A 15,450-nucleotide genomic window follows, 5' to 3' on the forward strand; every position below is an offset into this window, starting at 1 on the left:
GTGATGATGTGCAACATGCTGAAGCTGTCCATATATCTGAGCTTTAAATCATCGCAGAACCTGAAAAGAAATGCTAAAAACAAAAGCAGTATATGTACGATGCCATGACCAGGTATGCCAGCATGTTTTTGTTGTCGTCATTCTGCATGTGGTCCATCTTAATGAAACTAGTGTTTTTGTTATGTAGTGGTTTAATCCTTTTAAGTTGGCCGCATGCTAAGCCATGTGTGTTTTCCAGCATGGACAGAGCAGGACAGACAGAAAGGCACTGTTCCTGAAGGTGAGTTGTCAGACATCCAGATAGGCTCACGTTAACAGGACTTTAATAGGCACATCCTTGTCAGGCATTTCTTTGACTTCCATGAACAGACTGACAGAAAAAAGTGACGGACAGGAGAATATTCACAATTGTTTTCTTTAAATTAGCTTTAGCCATTATCATGCATGTGCCTTTCATCTTAATGAATCTAATGATTTCGCCTTCATCTCTTTTGTAATTTTCTCCTCATCCTTCTCTGCTCCCAGGTGCGCCAATGGATTGCGGACAGAGTCACCATCAATTCATCTCCCGCCTCACCCTCCACCTCGTCCTCCTTCCTCAGTCCCACACCCTCCAGTGATTGGGCCACACCACGGCGGGAGAAGTCCTCACCTCTCAGAGGCCCTCATGGCAAGTTTGTTTCTCCTTCATCTGTCGGCTACGGCTCATCCTCTTCCCCGCCAGACCAGGCTGCCTCTCACCGCTCCCGTGGAGAGCGCCACACTGACATGGCAGAACTCGCAAAACATGTAAGTTGGCCTCGGAATGTATGGAACATGTTTGAGATTTAACTTGTTAGAAGTGGGGTTGCTTAAGCTTGTAATCATTAGCAGTGTTGGGGCATTTTGTTATTCCACAGTTTGACTTCTGTGTGTTTTGTGGGAAACGTGTCAGGTTCATTGCCTTTCGGCTTATCCGTCCTGAAAACTTGTGGAAGTAATTGTGCATTCAGACATGCCTGATGGCTTGTTCAGACATCTCTTTAAAGGGGAACTCCGGTATTTTTAAACCTAGACCTTATTTCTGGCACGAAATACGTTCATCTACTCAGCGAGAACAGTTTGGTGAAAGTCTGCGTCCTTCGGAAGATATTTAGATTCCTCGAGATCCATATAACGGAGTGAACGGGGCTTAGAGGATGCAGCCTCTAAATAAGGCATTATCTATCTTTATTTCACCAATACTTTAAGATGAATGAACGTGTACTATAGCTCTGTTAGCTCATAGCTGCTGTTATGTGGCTACTTGCAGCTATAGGAGAGCTAACGGAGGGATTTCTACACAGGCACCCTACTGGGACCACTTCATCCACACGCCCCCCTGGAGCACAGTTTATTCACTCCGTGCTCTGTGACAGTCGGCTAACTTCACACAGAGTTTGCTACTGATAGTTTTGTGCAACATGGCAGGGTATTTATCAGATTTTGACAACGTGAACGACAACTTTGAGTAAGATGGACGTTCTTACCGGAGTGAATGAGCTGTGCTGCAGCCATGCGTGTGGATGAAGTGGTCCCAGTAGAGTGCCTGTGTAGAAATCCCTCCGTTAGCTCTCCTGTAGCTGCAAGTAGCCACATAACAGCAGCTATGAGCTACCAGAGCTATAGTACGCGTTTGTTCATTCATTCTTCTTCAGATAATGCCTTATTTAGAGGCTGCATCGTCCCTGCCCTGTTCACTCCGTTATATGGATATACGCTGATCGCGCGTTATCTAAATGGCAAAGAAAGGACGCCGACTTTCGCCAAACTGTTCTCAGTTCTCTTACTTTGAATAATGCAAAGGAGCTGGTGTATTGTGTTGTGTATTTAGGCAGCGAGACGGGATCCCAGAAAATCATCGGCAGCCTTTAAACCCTACAGAGTCCTTTTAGTTCCTGTTTTTATTTGATTGCATGATTATTCTGCAAAGCCTTCAAGGTCGTTGTTATGAATAACCTTTGTGGTTATCATTTTCAAGAGTAATAAACACTCAAAACTGCCAGTCTTACTATCTAGCAGCATTACAGCATTATTGAGCCTGGTGTGGCAGTTTGGCAAAGTGTGTGAGGAGGATGTGGCTTTTTGATTAAACAAAGTAAGAGTTCTCTTATGGAAATATAATCATCTGACTGTTTAAAAGCCATCTAAACATTTTAGACAGACTGAAATTATACAAAATCTAAGCTCTCAAAACTAACACGCCTACATATTGCGGTTGGGAGGGTAATTACTGATGCATCTTTTTGTAAACTGTTAAGTGAAAGCATGCCAAAATACAGCCAAATTCTCAGTAAAGCTGCTCTCATTCACATAGTTTTTCTTTTTATTTTGTCAGACGGCGAAACGTGTCAGAAATTGTGCTTGAAAACCAGCCCGTTAAGTCTACATGTCACCTAAAGCGTTTCCAGACTGTGGCTCTGCTCTAATAAAGTCCTGATTTTTATAACCGTGGCCTTGTCTGACAAAATCACCATTAAAGTAACTTTAAATGAATTCAACTATATTTGCATGTACCATGATCTCCCACAGAAAGTTAGAAGTAGCAGAATGTCATGAAAGTTTCTCACACAGCGCCACGGCGTGGAGCATATGTCAATGATCCTGTGCATTTATACTGGGATAAGGACGGATAAATCGTCAGGTTGTAACCGTAGCTCACCTCAGCTGTACGTGTAACCGAGCCGATTGACAAGAATCCAGTGGAATCCTCAATATTTTCCTATAGATTAATGTTACGTCCTTTAAAATGAGCTGGCAGCTGTGCTTCATCATCCATGCATTCTCTCTTAATAAGGCCATTTGGCATGTAGACTTTATCGAGACTGTTGTAGCTTCTGTGTCGCATCCACAGGTTACGGTAGCCAATCAGAGCCTGTGCTGTCAGGATCATTTAATTCAAACTGCTAAACGGAGTAAAAGGAACCTACTAACTGATTCGTTCACGGTGTCCTGTAGGAAGCCGACATTGAGCATCGAACCCAGTCTCTGAAGCGAGAGGGCTTCTGGTCGATGAAGCGTCTAACTCGTCTGACGGAGCCGCCGCGACCGAAAGTTCACTGGGACTACCTGTGTGAGGAGATGCAGTGGCTGTCTGCTGACTTTGCTCAGGAGAGGCGGTGGAAAAGAGGGGTGGCTCGAAAGGTAAGACGTCCTGTCTGTCACAGGGTGGTAAATGTTTCCAAGTTGCACACATTCAAGTTGTATAAACGAGAGGAAAATCTGTTTTGTTGTGAGAAATCGGTGCATTTCAACTTGCATGTGTTCTGTTAATGTGTAATCAGGTGGTGCGAATGGTGATGCGACACCACGAGGAGCTGAGGCAAAAGGAAGAAAAAGCCAAAAGAGATGAGCACGCCAAAATCAGAAGAGTTGCCTCTTCTATTGCAAAGGAAGTCCGAGCATTTTGGACCAGCGTTGAGAAGGTGCAAAGCGACCTGGTTCAACGTTCAGCTGGAAATATTGTTTAATTAGTTTTGTGCTCAGACTTTTTGTGTTGTTTGTGTGTGAAGGTGGTGCAGTACAAGCAGCAGTCCAGACTGGAAGAAAAGCGGAAGAAGGCTTTGGACCTTCAGCTGGACTTCATCGTCGGTCAGACGGAGAAATACTCGGACCTCCTCAGCAAGTCGCTGGCACCCAGCAGGCCGCCCGAGACTGTGGTGTCGCCCCAAAAGTCTCTGCCACCTCCCACTGATGAGGACGGTGAGAAGTTTTTCCTCAAACAAAAACTGTCTCTTATAAATAGAAGTTGCTGTCGACATGTTGATGAACTTGGACTGCTTTCAGAGCTGGTTCATTGGATGAGACAGGGCTGTTGTCATAGCAACACACTAACGACTGAATGTTCTTAAGCATCCATGGAGGTAAAATGTTTCATGGAAACAAAAAGCTGTTCTTTACCGCCAAGGTCGCCGCTACTTGAGAGATTTATAATTTGATTTGTCGTGATTTAAGATGATAAATCTGATATTTTTCTGAGCAGTAAAGCCCTTAATTTTAGCCGTGCCTCCAGAGTGCGGTCTTTAATGCTTAAGTCCCCACCTGGGACTTGTCCAACCTGTCTGATGAGTCTGCCGCACATTCTGCTGGTGGCATTTGATTGCTTGATTGCTGTAGCTTGAAGGCAAACGGTGAATCAAGTTCAACAGCCTGCTCATTCGTATGAAGAGCAGCGAGTCTGTTCTTGGCGACAGGCCTTGTTCCACCTTCATTTTATCACCCGACGTGGTTTTGTGGTGCAAACGTGGCCTGCTTAGTGATAAAGAATCTCCTCTAAATCTTCCTGCAGACAGAGACTTTGAGCCTCCGTGTGAAGAGGAGGATGATGAGGAGACCATAGAGGTGGAGGAGCAGCAGGAGGGCAATGATGCTGAGAGCCATCAGAGGGAGATTGAGCTGCTGAAGGAAGAGGGCATGCTGCCCCTGGACCAACTACTCAGCACCCTCAAACTGCCACCTCCACAGGTACTCCCACAAACTGGACTGCACTTGAACTGCTTTCACAAGCCAGACAAAAATAAACTCTGTCAGAATATGTTGCTGTCACACACTCTCGTATAAACCTTTACAACATATAATAAGATAGAGAAAAGAGGTGCCCACACCTGTTACCCAGACTCAAAGAGCTCTAACTTTAGTTTGGTCTGTGTATGTTTTCTCTACCTTTTTAAAATAATGATCAATCCTCAAAGTAAATCTAAAACACTTAAAATGTGATGATTAGAGTTTAGAACCTCCTATTTTTCAGGCTCTAAAGTAGCCTGAAACATTAAATAATTAACTATTTGAGAAATAAAACCTGCCTTTGCTGTAAATTACTCTCGTCGCCCTTGTGGTTTTTGATACCTGAACAAATATTTTCTGTATTTTGAAAACGTTGATGCGAGCTGTGCGTTGTTCCAGGTTACAAACTGTCAGATGCACAGGCAGAGATGCATGCACACAGCAGGAGTTTGGTTTTCGTAATCTGTCCTGCAGATTCGTCCCAATTATCAACCAGTCAGCAGCTGGAGCTGCAGCTGGAGCAGAGGCTGCACTGCACAGCCCAGGAAGGCAACTGCTGTAGCACCAGATCATCTGGGCCAAAACTCGTGCTCTTTGAGTTACAATTCAGGAAAAAGTCGATGTGGCTGCCACTTTATAAGGATGTTTATACCGGTGTCCATTATAACTGATCACAAATGTTCTGATATTACAGGGAAGAACATTTTTAATGGACAGTTTTAAGTTTAAATGGAGCTATAAATATTTAATAGCTGTGTGCCTGATGTGCTCGACCATAACGCTGCATTTGATTTTAACGTATTGATTGAGTAGCACATATAAGCAGCTTTATTAATCTCTGGTATACTCACTAAATGAAGACTTTCCATTTCTTTTTCTTTGCCAGTAAGAGCCTGGTTATCCTCACAGTTGTTACATTCGGTTCAGTTTTATTCATATAGCACAGAATTCTGTACTGTCACCTTGATTGTTACACTTTAAGATAAGTGTTGATCAGTCACTTAGTTCTTAAACTTGTTTTCAATGCTGAGAACAATCATTTAGACGCTGTCGTCCCTGTGATTGTTGTTTGCTATTGACCACAGATGCTTGACTTTTATGTAAGCTCTGACTCATTGGATTATCTAGGACTCAGGCTCAGACGAAGAATGCTCTGAGTCTTCTTCATCGGTGGAGGAGGAAGATGGGGAATTCACTGCCAATGAAGAGGATGGTGAGATTGATTTAAGAGGCTAAATAAGTGCAGGAACGTTTGCTACACAAATAAGGGTGTAACATTTCACTTTCATAGTTGCTTCTTTCTCTGATCTCTTTTTAATCAATAAGTTTTATCCCACTTCCTGTTTCCAGCTGAGGATGAGGAGGACACCATAGCAGCCCAGGAGAAGGTAGAAGGAACAGTCAATCATGCAGAGGAACTTGATGACTTGGCAAAAGAGGGTAGGTTTGTTAGTCTTATATTTCTATATATATGTCTTGGATTTAAGAGTTGCTTTTATTACTTCTAATTTGTTGAAGATCATTGGTCTTGATATTGAGTAAAGATGTCACCTCCCCACAGCCCATGTGTTGTGTACATGAGGTTTTCATTCATATGCAGCAGCGACCTCCCTCTCAGTTCTCTGCTCCTCTTCCAGGCGACATGAGTATTGAGGAGCTGCTGGAGAAGTACAAAGGAGCATATGCATCAGACTTTGAGGCCCCTTCTGCTTCCGGCTCCAAAGCAAGCTCGGATTCGGAGGTGTCTGGGGACGAGGAGGTGGAAACTGAAGAAGATGAGAGTGATGTGGAAAGCAACACTTCTTCTTCAGGTGCTTTCCTGCTTATAGAGAATCAAAACAAATCTCGCATGAGATGTTTACCTGCTGTCACTCGAGGCAAAGATGTAGAAACTTTGGGGAATATTTACCCCCCCTGACTTGTGTTTATTATTAACTTGTTTCGTCGGTCAAATGTGCTTCGTTCAGACTCACCGGGAGACAGTGCAGAGGACGATGAAAGCGAAAAGGAGGAAGAGGAGAAAGAGGCCGATGAGTGTAGGGAGGAAGGGATGGAGCTTTTGCTAAAGGAGGGGGACCAAAGCCCGCCTCCTTCCAGCTCACGGCCAAAGAAAGAGATCAGCCATATTGCTGCTACTGCAGAAAGCCTGCAGCCTAAAGGCTACACTCTGGCTACTACAAAGGTCAGTCTTGGTCACATGGAACATTTTCTTACTTTAGCTTTATTGCTTTATTTTTCTAAACTGTGCAGTTCTCAGCCATTCCTTTCTTACCCCCCCCCCACAAAAGGTCAAGACCCCCATCCCTTTCCTGCTTCACGGCACATTGCGAGAATACCAACACATCGGGCTCGACTGGTTGGTCACCATGTATGAGAAGAAGCTAAATGGGATTCTTGCTGATGAGATGGGTCTTGGAAAAACCATCCAGACTATCGCTCTGCTCGCTCACCTCGCCTGTGAAAAAGGTAGCAGACTGCCTCATTAAGCTTTTACTGCTTTTTATACTGCTTCAGTTACAGCAGTGTGTTTATGAGTTTTAAACGGGAATTAAGCTTCCTTTCTATGTTCAAATGCTGATAGTTTGTCTTATGATCCATTTGTTTCTAGGTAACTGGGGCCCTCACCTCATCATTGTTCCCACCAGCGTGATGCTGAACTGGGAGATGGAGCTGAAGCGCTGGTGTCCAGGGTTTAAAATCCTCACCTACTTTGGCAGTCAAAAGGAGAGAAAGCTGAAGAGACAGGTAATAGTTTTCTGCTTCTGGAGGGTTTCTCTTTCTTAGTATTTCAAAAATCTTGGCTCAAAAGATGTTATGAAATAAGAGTTTAGGTGTTATTAGGTGGCTCTGATCGGCCTTTTTAGTGAACACGATCAATTTATTTGAGATGAATGTTGGCCAATAACCATCATAAATGTCTTCTTTATGCACACAGTGTCCTTAGTGGTTTTATCTCCATCAGCAATTAAAAGGATTTATGATTTCATGCTTTTTCTTTCAAAAGAGCCTTTTTAATTAGATGATTTATTACTGTTTCAACGGCTAAATAAACAGTTGGAATTTAGCTGTTTAGCAAACACTTATTTATTCCACTTTGACGTTGTTTCATGTTTGTTTCACTGTAGAAACAAAGAGAGCAGAGAGATACTGCGGATTTTTAATTGAAATGTATCTGACAGATTATTTTACCGGTGGTTTCCTGAAATAGGAAAGAAATGGAATCGGTCATCTCTGGAAAATGATAACCGCGCCGTGTGTCTTTTCATCTGTTTTCGTAGGGCTGGACGAAGCCGAATGCTTTCCACGTGTGCATCACTTCTTACAAGCTGGTGCTGCAGGATCACCAGGCCTTCAGACGAAAGTCTTGGCGATATCTGATCCTCGACGAGGCTCAGAACATAAAGAATTTCAAGTCTCAGCGCTGGCAGAGCCTGCTGAACTTCAACAGGTCTGTAGAGTCTGTCTCTAAATAAGTTAATATTTTATTGGTGATGTTTCAAACTGCAGCTCCACAAATATTTCAGCTGGTTTTGGTGGATTTATCATTTTAAACACGTCATCAGTGGTGTGAAGTTAGTTGAAAATGACCCATTTGTATCCAGCTAAGAGTGATCAGTCCCGTCTTTTCCATAAGGTTGTCATTTAAGGCTGGAAAAACATACTTTCCCACTCTTCAGATGAGCTGTCGGTAACCACAGCAGCAGACGTACTTATACGTTGTTCCTTTGAACACGTTAGTCATCCTATCCTTAGAAATGCTGACATACTGGTGTGAAAGAGCCTTTCCTTTTAGTCGAAAACAAAGCGACGTGAAGTGTACGATCCAAACCGTTTCTCCTCCAGAAGCTGCTGACATACTGTAGATTGGCTCATGATGGTATAGTTGATGCTGTGAAGTTTACCCTGGACCGAACGCTAGTTGAGGCGTGTGCTCCTGAAAGCTTCCAACATGCCCGTTGCTGCTCTCTGGTGGCTTTGAAGGAGCCATTGTTGTGTCTAAACCTGATGTTGTTTAAAGTATGTGGTTTTTAAACCGTGCAAGTACAGATTTGACATAAATGTGTGATATCATGTGACCATTTTTCCTAAAACACAGTAATATTATATCTTGCTTGCTGGGAAATCTGAATGGCTGACATATTCAACCAGCTGGTGTGTTACGAGCTCGTTAAGATAAATCTGTCGGTGTAGGTTCTTCCTGCTCATAATTGACACAGTAAGCTGTTGCTCGTCACCAAAGGTCTGCATGCATCCAGCTGTTAGTAACATGCTGCCATTCAGTATTGGCCACAGTGTTGTGTGAAAATTAAGTTTTTACTTCCTGGTCTTTGTAATCAAGATGGTGTATTCTTACCAAAATGGCTGTAATGGGACGAACTTTTCATCGTTTGGTTTGAAAACTTACCAGCTGGTGGTACTTTCTCACTGTTGCACAGAGCTGCAGCGGAGGGTGGGCGCATTAGGAGGTGCTTACAGTTTTATTATCTACAGTCTTTCACTTAGGGCTGTTAAGATAATCAAAGCAGATGGAGGATGAAAGTGAGCACCTGTGAATACAGCAGATGCTGTGATATCTCACTGAGACGTGTGGACTACAATCATGGAAGCTGAGGGTTAAGAGACAGAAAACAAATTAAACGTCTAAACGATACAGAGAAAATGATTCATCTATCAATTACTTTTGGTTTGGAGAGGAAGAGATTTGATTTTACAAAATGAATGCCTCAGTAAATGCCTGATTGATTCAGTCATACCACTTTAGTCTGGATGGCTTTCAGTGAAGCGCTGTTTAAATCTTCTGTATGTCACCTGCTCAGCACCTCACAGCCGGTTATTCATGGTGCTATTCAGCAGCTAAAGATTGAGATAAAGCCCAGAGGAGTTGGTGTAGAACAAAACTAAAAGATTAAAATGTGACTCGGATTTTCTGGAGAACATAAACAAAACTGGAAATGTTTAAATGGCTCTACGTTTGCTGGATCTGCCAAATAAACTTCTTAAAGATTGAATATACCAAAGCTGAATTTACAGTTTTTATTCCAAGTGGCAAAGAACGTCTTGAGCAACATATTTTGAATACATTTGGCTGAAAACACAGCCAGGTGGTTGAAATCGTAATATAAATCCTTGTATAGTTATCCAAATGTCTCCTAAAATCTTCCAACCGCAGCCACCGGCGACTGCTGCTGACAGGAACCCCTCTGCAGAACAGCCTGATGGAGCTTTGGTCGCTCATGCACTTCCTCATGCCCCACGTCTTCCAGTCCCACCGCGAGTTCAAGGAGTGGTTTTCCAACCCGCTGACGGGAATGATCGAGGGCAGTCAGGAGTACAACGAAGGCCTGGTTAAGAGGCTCCACAAGGTGCTGAGGCCGTTCCTGCTCAGGAGGATCAAGGCTGACGTTGAGAAGCAGATGCCCAAGAAATACGAGCATGTGGTGCGCTGTCGGCTCTCAAAGAGACAGAGATTCCTCTATGATGACTTCATGGCACAGAGCTCGTACGTAGTTTTGCAGTCATGCTCTTGATTTGACTTTTTTTTCCTCACAAACATTAAAACTAACCTGTATTCTTGGCATCTTGTACTTGGTGTTTCTGTAATTCACAGGACCAGGGAAACACTGGCCAGCGGTCACTTCATGTCTGTGATTAACATCCTCATGCAGCTCCGCAAAGTGTGCAACCACCCCAATCTGTTTGACCCTCGACCCATCCAGTCACCCTTCATCACGCAGCCCATTGTTTTCTATACTGCCTCCTTGGTGCAGGAAGCGCTGGACGTTCCTCCTCTGAAGGTTGGCAGCAAGAAAAACAGCTTTAACTTGGTCAGAATCAATCCTGAGAGACTGACCAACTCTTTTTTGTCTTTCTTTCTCAGCGCTGCGACCTTTCTATGTTTGATCTTGTTGGTTTGGAGAGTCGTGTTTCCCGTTACCAGGCAGATGTCTTCCTGCCACGTCACAAGGTCAGCTACCAGTTAATCCAAGAGATTGTGGAGTCCCCTGAGCCTCCACCGAGACCCAGACCAGTCCGAATGAAGGTCAACAGGTACGCGCCTTCGCTACTCAAGATTTGTATGTATATGTATGTGTTTTGAATGCAGGGACATTTTCTTCCCAGAAACAGTCGTGAGGCTCCACTTTTTAAGAGTACCTTGTAATCCTGGTACTTTGCCGGTCCCTGGGACTTAAAGTACCCGGTGCTTTTGGTCAAACTGTAGCTGCAGTTGATGTCATTTTGCTGTCAGATTAACTGTCAGTAAATTTTACTGAAGGAAAACTGTTTGGAAATGTTGGATTAAAGCTGATGAGTGTAATTTTTTCTTGTTTGTCAAACAAATGTTCATCTTGCACCGTTTAATCCTTCACATGTTTCTGTTTTAGGATGTTCCAGCCGCCTCCTAAAGGTGATATTCGTCCGGTTCTGCTGATGAACAAACCGACCTGCTCTGTTCCCCCTGCAGCTCAGACCCCCAAACCTCCCCCAGCCACTGAGGTCTCCTCAGCTCCTGCACCCGCTCCCGTTGTGCAGCAAGGCATGTAAACTAAAAGGCATATTGTTGAAATTTCAGACTATTTATTTATCTTACTTACGTTTCTCCTCCTGTTTTCTTTCAGTGGTGTGTTCAGTGGCACTAACGCCTCCAACTCGCCCCCCCATGCATCCTGCGGCTCAGACTGCAGTGAGGTCCAGCGCTCCCAAGCCGTTGTTGACTGTGCGGCCTCCCACTGCTCCCTGTGCGGCCGGTATTCCAGCCCATCCAAGTCCAAACCCCGGCAATGTCATGCCTCAGAGGGTTTTACTTAGTCCTGATATGCAAGCAAGACTGCCTTGTGAGTGAATTGTTATCTGTTGAGCGTGAACATATGGTCCCTGGTGAGGTGTTATCGCTCTTTTTGGGGGGCTTTTGTTGTGGTTGCGCAGTTTTATGTGCATCTCGGCTCGGCTCTTCTAGTTAACTGGGTGTCATGTTGTTTGTAACGCACGTCTTTCTTGTTTTCCTGAATCAGCCGGTGAGGTGGTGAGCATAGCCCAGCTGGCCTCCTTGGCAGGCCGACCTGTGTCGTCATGTCAGGGCAGTAAACCCGTCACCTTCCAGCTCCAAGGCAACAAGCTGACTCTGTCTGGAGCCCAACCTCACCAAGTCTCAGGAGCTGCCTCACGCCCAGTTCAAGGTTAGCGTTACCAGAGAACGCCTTTATGTCCGGTCTGAAACTTTCATGGTTATACTTGTTTATGCTCAATGACTAAAGATGTCAATCTTTGTTGATTTGATTCATTTAAAGATCTTTTTTTTTTTACTCTAACCACACGTTTTCATGAATAAAAACTGCATTTTAGGAACTAGTCACTCCCTGAAGTTCTCAAAATGTATATAAAGGCTACTCAACCAGCCGTTTTGTGGTTCAAGGTATACGCAGAGTTGTCAAGCTGTCAGGGAGAGTCCTGGCATTTCTTTTACTGATTATGAGGAAGAGGCGGACAGCAGCTACGAGGGTGTCCACTCATTATGTCTTCAGAGCAAGGCAGGAGTTTGGAGAGTTTGGGTTAATTCAGGGGCCTCATTTGTACAATGACTGGTTCCAGGTCTATATCAGGCTAAGTCGGAAGTTGGGATCTGTGCCAGCTCATCCCAGTACAGATCTCGCATCACATGACGTCACATAGACACGAATGTGTTTGGCAGCAGAGCGCAGACCCACCACATCCTATGTGAAAGCAGCTGCCGATGCCAAGCAGCAGAAGATGTGTCACAATGTTTTTGAGTCGACTAAATGTGGAAGATTATTCTTAAAAGTTGAGCTTTTGTCTCAACTTTTTTTTTTTGTAAAGTGTCTTGTCCAGCAAAGGATAAAGATTAAGATATACCCGCTTATCTGGGTGCTACAACAAGCTTTTATCACAAAGTGCTTTACCTGGGCTTCAGTTTTCCTGAAAGATGGAGTTTGTAGCTGTACTGGAGATGATATCACAAATGTGGTTCCAAGGGCTTAAACAGCTGGTGAATGCTTTTTTTTGGGGTATTTAACACTGACTTAGTTTGGCTACTTCTGGCGTTTTTATAGTAGCTGAAGGACTGCGGCTGGAAAATTCTTCATGAAAACTCATGAAACTCTTGATTACCTTCTGTAGTTGCATCGATGCAAAATTTATTCACAATTTATTTAAAATCAAGAAATTCCTTTTGATGACGTATGAGCACTTTTGACAAATAAGGGTTTCCATAAGGGTTTCCAGTCACATATTCCACAGACCAAAAATTTAGTTCAATTTAGACCAAACTATTTAGTTCAAATTAAGTCACGATTTGCCATTTGAATAGTCTTTGACTTCACTTGTACGTGGTTTTAGAGCAGATCATGTGTAGTGCTTTTCCTCAGTCTGAGAATTTAGATGTTTTTACATTTACTCTGACAGCTTTGCAGAAAATAAGTGCTGTGAAATAATTGTAATACTCCCTGCAGGTAATGTGATGCACCTCGTGTCCAGCGGGATGCAGCATCACCTCATCAGCCAGCCCGCCCAACTGACAGTCCAGACAACAACCAACCCTGCGCCTTCTGCTCTTCCTGCAGCAAACCGGCTGCCACACAATGCCTCCCCTCAAGGTATTTAACCCTTCCCAACGTCTCATTCACATTGAGCCTCTCTGGAGACCCGGCTTCCTAAAAGCTAAACTTAACATCTGAATCGAAGCCTTGGAGACTAATCCTGTTTACTTATTTTCAGTGCCCTCCACCATGGTGAGCAGCCCTGGAGTTGTGAAGATTGTTGTGCGTCAGTCAGCAGGCAAGGAGGGTGGGCCTGTGCCCACACTGGCTGTGGCCCCTTCCCCTCGTGTTTTTCCTCAGGCACCCGCTTCCCTGCACCCGCACACCAACACCACTCCTGTGAGGAACACTGCTCCACTGCAAATTGCCCCACGCACCCCTGGTCCTGCTACTGCCCACTACACCATAGCTCCTCCCAGACACCCTGGCTCAACCCCGAACCAGCCCCAACCCCTTCGTCCTGTTCTCAAAGTAGTGCAGCCGCCTCCATGCAGCACAGAGCAGCCAGGTGAGAGCTGCTTTAGTTCACAGCGCTGTAAGCAGGGCAACCTTTTAAATCTTTGTCGTCCCTCGCTTGACACAAAAAAGCCAATTTTAGACTTTTCATGTTGTTATCCACCTTAAATAAACGAACAATTTGATGTTTGTTTTCCACAAAAAGCTAAATTATTCAACTAGAATTTACCACAGACTGTATTTATTAACAACAGGCACCTCGTATGCCATGTTCTCCTCAGCTCCAGCCCAGGCCACCACATCATCAGCTGTGTCCAAGCCTGCAGCAGCAGCACGGGACAGCAGCAGTCAAACTGCAGTGACCACAAAGTCAAAGTCCACCGTGCGTCCTAAGACCAACCCTCCTCCCAGGAGGATGCCCCGCCCACCTCCCCGCTCGCCTTTCCACATGGTAAGCAACTGATTCTTTTGATAAAACGTGTGTAGGGTAAGTCACTCGTAGTAGTATTGTTTCTAGATTATTTTAAGTGTAGAAAAGTTACACTGATTCTGAAGCCTTGCAGTGTAATATTTTCCTTTATTTAGCTTTTTAAGTCACTATTTATGTTTTAAATTGCCAATATAGCATGGTTTATTGGCCAGTTTGAGTTGAAAAGCCTCTTTTCAGACAAAACTGACTACCAGCTGGTGAAAGTATGTTTTTGTCAGACCAGAACCAAACATCAACATGGTGCCAGTGCAAGTTAAGAGTTGGTTTAAATTTAGAACCCCTAAGAGCCGGTTTGCCTTCCCACCGCAGGGCCACATCATTACATCACTGCAAACATCTGTTTTAATACTGGTTTTCTGTCATTTAAACCTCCCAGAGTTTTACAGTGTTGCAGTTGGTCTTCTCCACAAATGTAAGTGTAAATGCACATTTAAAGCTGGCCATACCCGACCGGATTGGAGACCGTTTTCCAGTGAATGAAAGCGGGAAGAGTTTGAGTTGTGGTGGGATCTCTGTCGTTTGGTGTAAGGTGGTCATAAAGCTCAATCCAGGCTGCTTTAAGGCGGTCGTTCTCACATCTTGGAGAAATCAAACATCTTAAATGTTATCTTAAATCTTTAATTCTGTGTTTGGAAGTTGTCTCTTCAAGAAGGGGAAGCTGTGGCTGAGAGTGACCCTGGTGTACAGTTAAACTGGACCAAACAAAAGCAGGAGCAACTAACTGCATTATGGCAACAACACAGATGTCTGTGTGGGAAGAAATTGCTTCAGGACTCGATTTACTGGACACGTGTCCAAATTTTATGGTGCCGTTTTTTCTTTATTATTTAAAAATGCAGTTGTGGCTTAAAGCTGCTCAACGGCTGGCTTCATTGTTAAGGATTTCCACCAGGTGCATGATGGGAAATAATCTCAGAAAAAAATGTAGCTGCGGTTTTACAATTAGTCTTTTCAGAGTTTCAAATGGTGTTGTCCCAGCTCGTCTTCGCTGTTCAGGCTGACGATCGTTCATCCCATCAGAAAGCTGAATCTGGTTCAGAGCGCAGGTTCTGTGTTCCAGCTCCTCATCTGTTTGCTTCCGTCTCTGCTTTCACAGTCGTGGCTGGCTGATAGCCTGAAGCACCAGCGCAACAGCCGACTGGATTTCATCATTCGCGTCAACGAGCACCGCTGTGGGGCAAAGCCGGTGTACGGCCGGGAAGTTCTGGACTTTCTGACTTTTCTCCCCGGACCTCGTCCGTCCCCGGCGGCTCTGAACTCCGAGGGGGAGTGGGGTCGCTCGGGCCACGGCAGCTGTTTGTTCGCCCAGCGGCAGAACAAGTATGACCACTGGTTTCGGAGTCGAGCTTTAACAGAGGCCATCCACAGCATTGAAGACCGGCTGGAGCTCCTCTGTGATATTATAGACAGGTAGATAACCGACCACCGTGT

General features: G+C 44.4%; 1 protein-coding gene across 2 annotated transcripts in view; it reads left to right on the forward strand.

Annotated features, from left to right (window-relative positions):
* Positions 1–15,450, forward strand: part of srcap (Snf2-related CREBBP activator protein) — a 32,672-nt gene that overhangs the window by 6,722 nt on the left and 10,500 nt on the right. For both annotated transcript variants that reach the window (XM_072374128.1, XM_072374129.1), the window contains exons 4-25: positions 526–789; positions 2,977–3,162; positions 3,303–3,443; positions 3,531–3,720; positions 4,307–4,482; positions 5,650–5,734; positions 5,872–5,961; positions 6,159–6,332; positions 6,489–6,703; positions 6,810–6,987; positions 7,130–7,266; positions 7,800–7,969; positions 9,692–10,021; positions 10,130–10,316; positions 10,400–10,569; positions 10,905–11,056; positions 11,139–11,354; positions 11,532–11,696; positions 12,987–13,130; positions 13,252–13,581; positions 13,811–13,980; positions 15,116–15,429. In XM_072374128.1, the coding sequence (XP_072230229.1) occupies positions 526–789; positions 2,977–3,162; positions 3,303–3,443; positions 3,531–3,720; positions 4,307–4,482; positions 5,650–5,734; positions 5,872–5,961; positions 6,159–6,332; positions 6,489–6,703; positions 6,810–6,987; positions 7,130–7,266; positions 7,800–7,969; positions 9,692–10,021; positions 10,130–10,316; positions 10,400–10,569; positions 10,905–11,056; positions 11,139–11,354; positions 11,532–11,696; positions 12,987–13,130; positions 13,252–13,581; positions 13,811–13,980; positions 15,116–15,429 (4,184 nt within the window). The remainder of the gene's footprint in view (positions 1–525; positions 790–2,976; positions 3,163–3,302; positions 3,444–3,530; positions 3,721–4,306; positions 4,483–5,649; positions 5,735–5,871; positions 5,962–6,158; positions 6,333–6,488; positions 6,704–6,809; positions 6,988–7,129; positions 7,267–7,799; positions 7,970–9,691; positions 10,022–10,129; positions 10,317–10,399; positions 10,570–10,904; positions 11,057–11,138; positions 11,355–11,531; positions 11,697–12,986; positions 13,131–13,251; positions 13,582–13,810; positions 13,981–15,115; positions 15,430–15,450) is intronic.

This window comes from Leuresthes tenuis, unplaced genomic scaffold, assembly GCF_036924035.1.
Source record: "Leuresthes tenuis unplaced genomic scaffold, fLeuTen1.0.hap1 SCAF_20, whole genome shotgun sequence".
NCBI classification, from domain to species: Eukaryota; Metazoa; Chordata; class Actinopteri; order Atheriniformes; family Atherinopsidae; genus Leuresthes; species Leuresthes tenuis.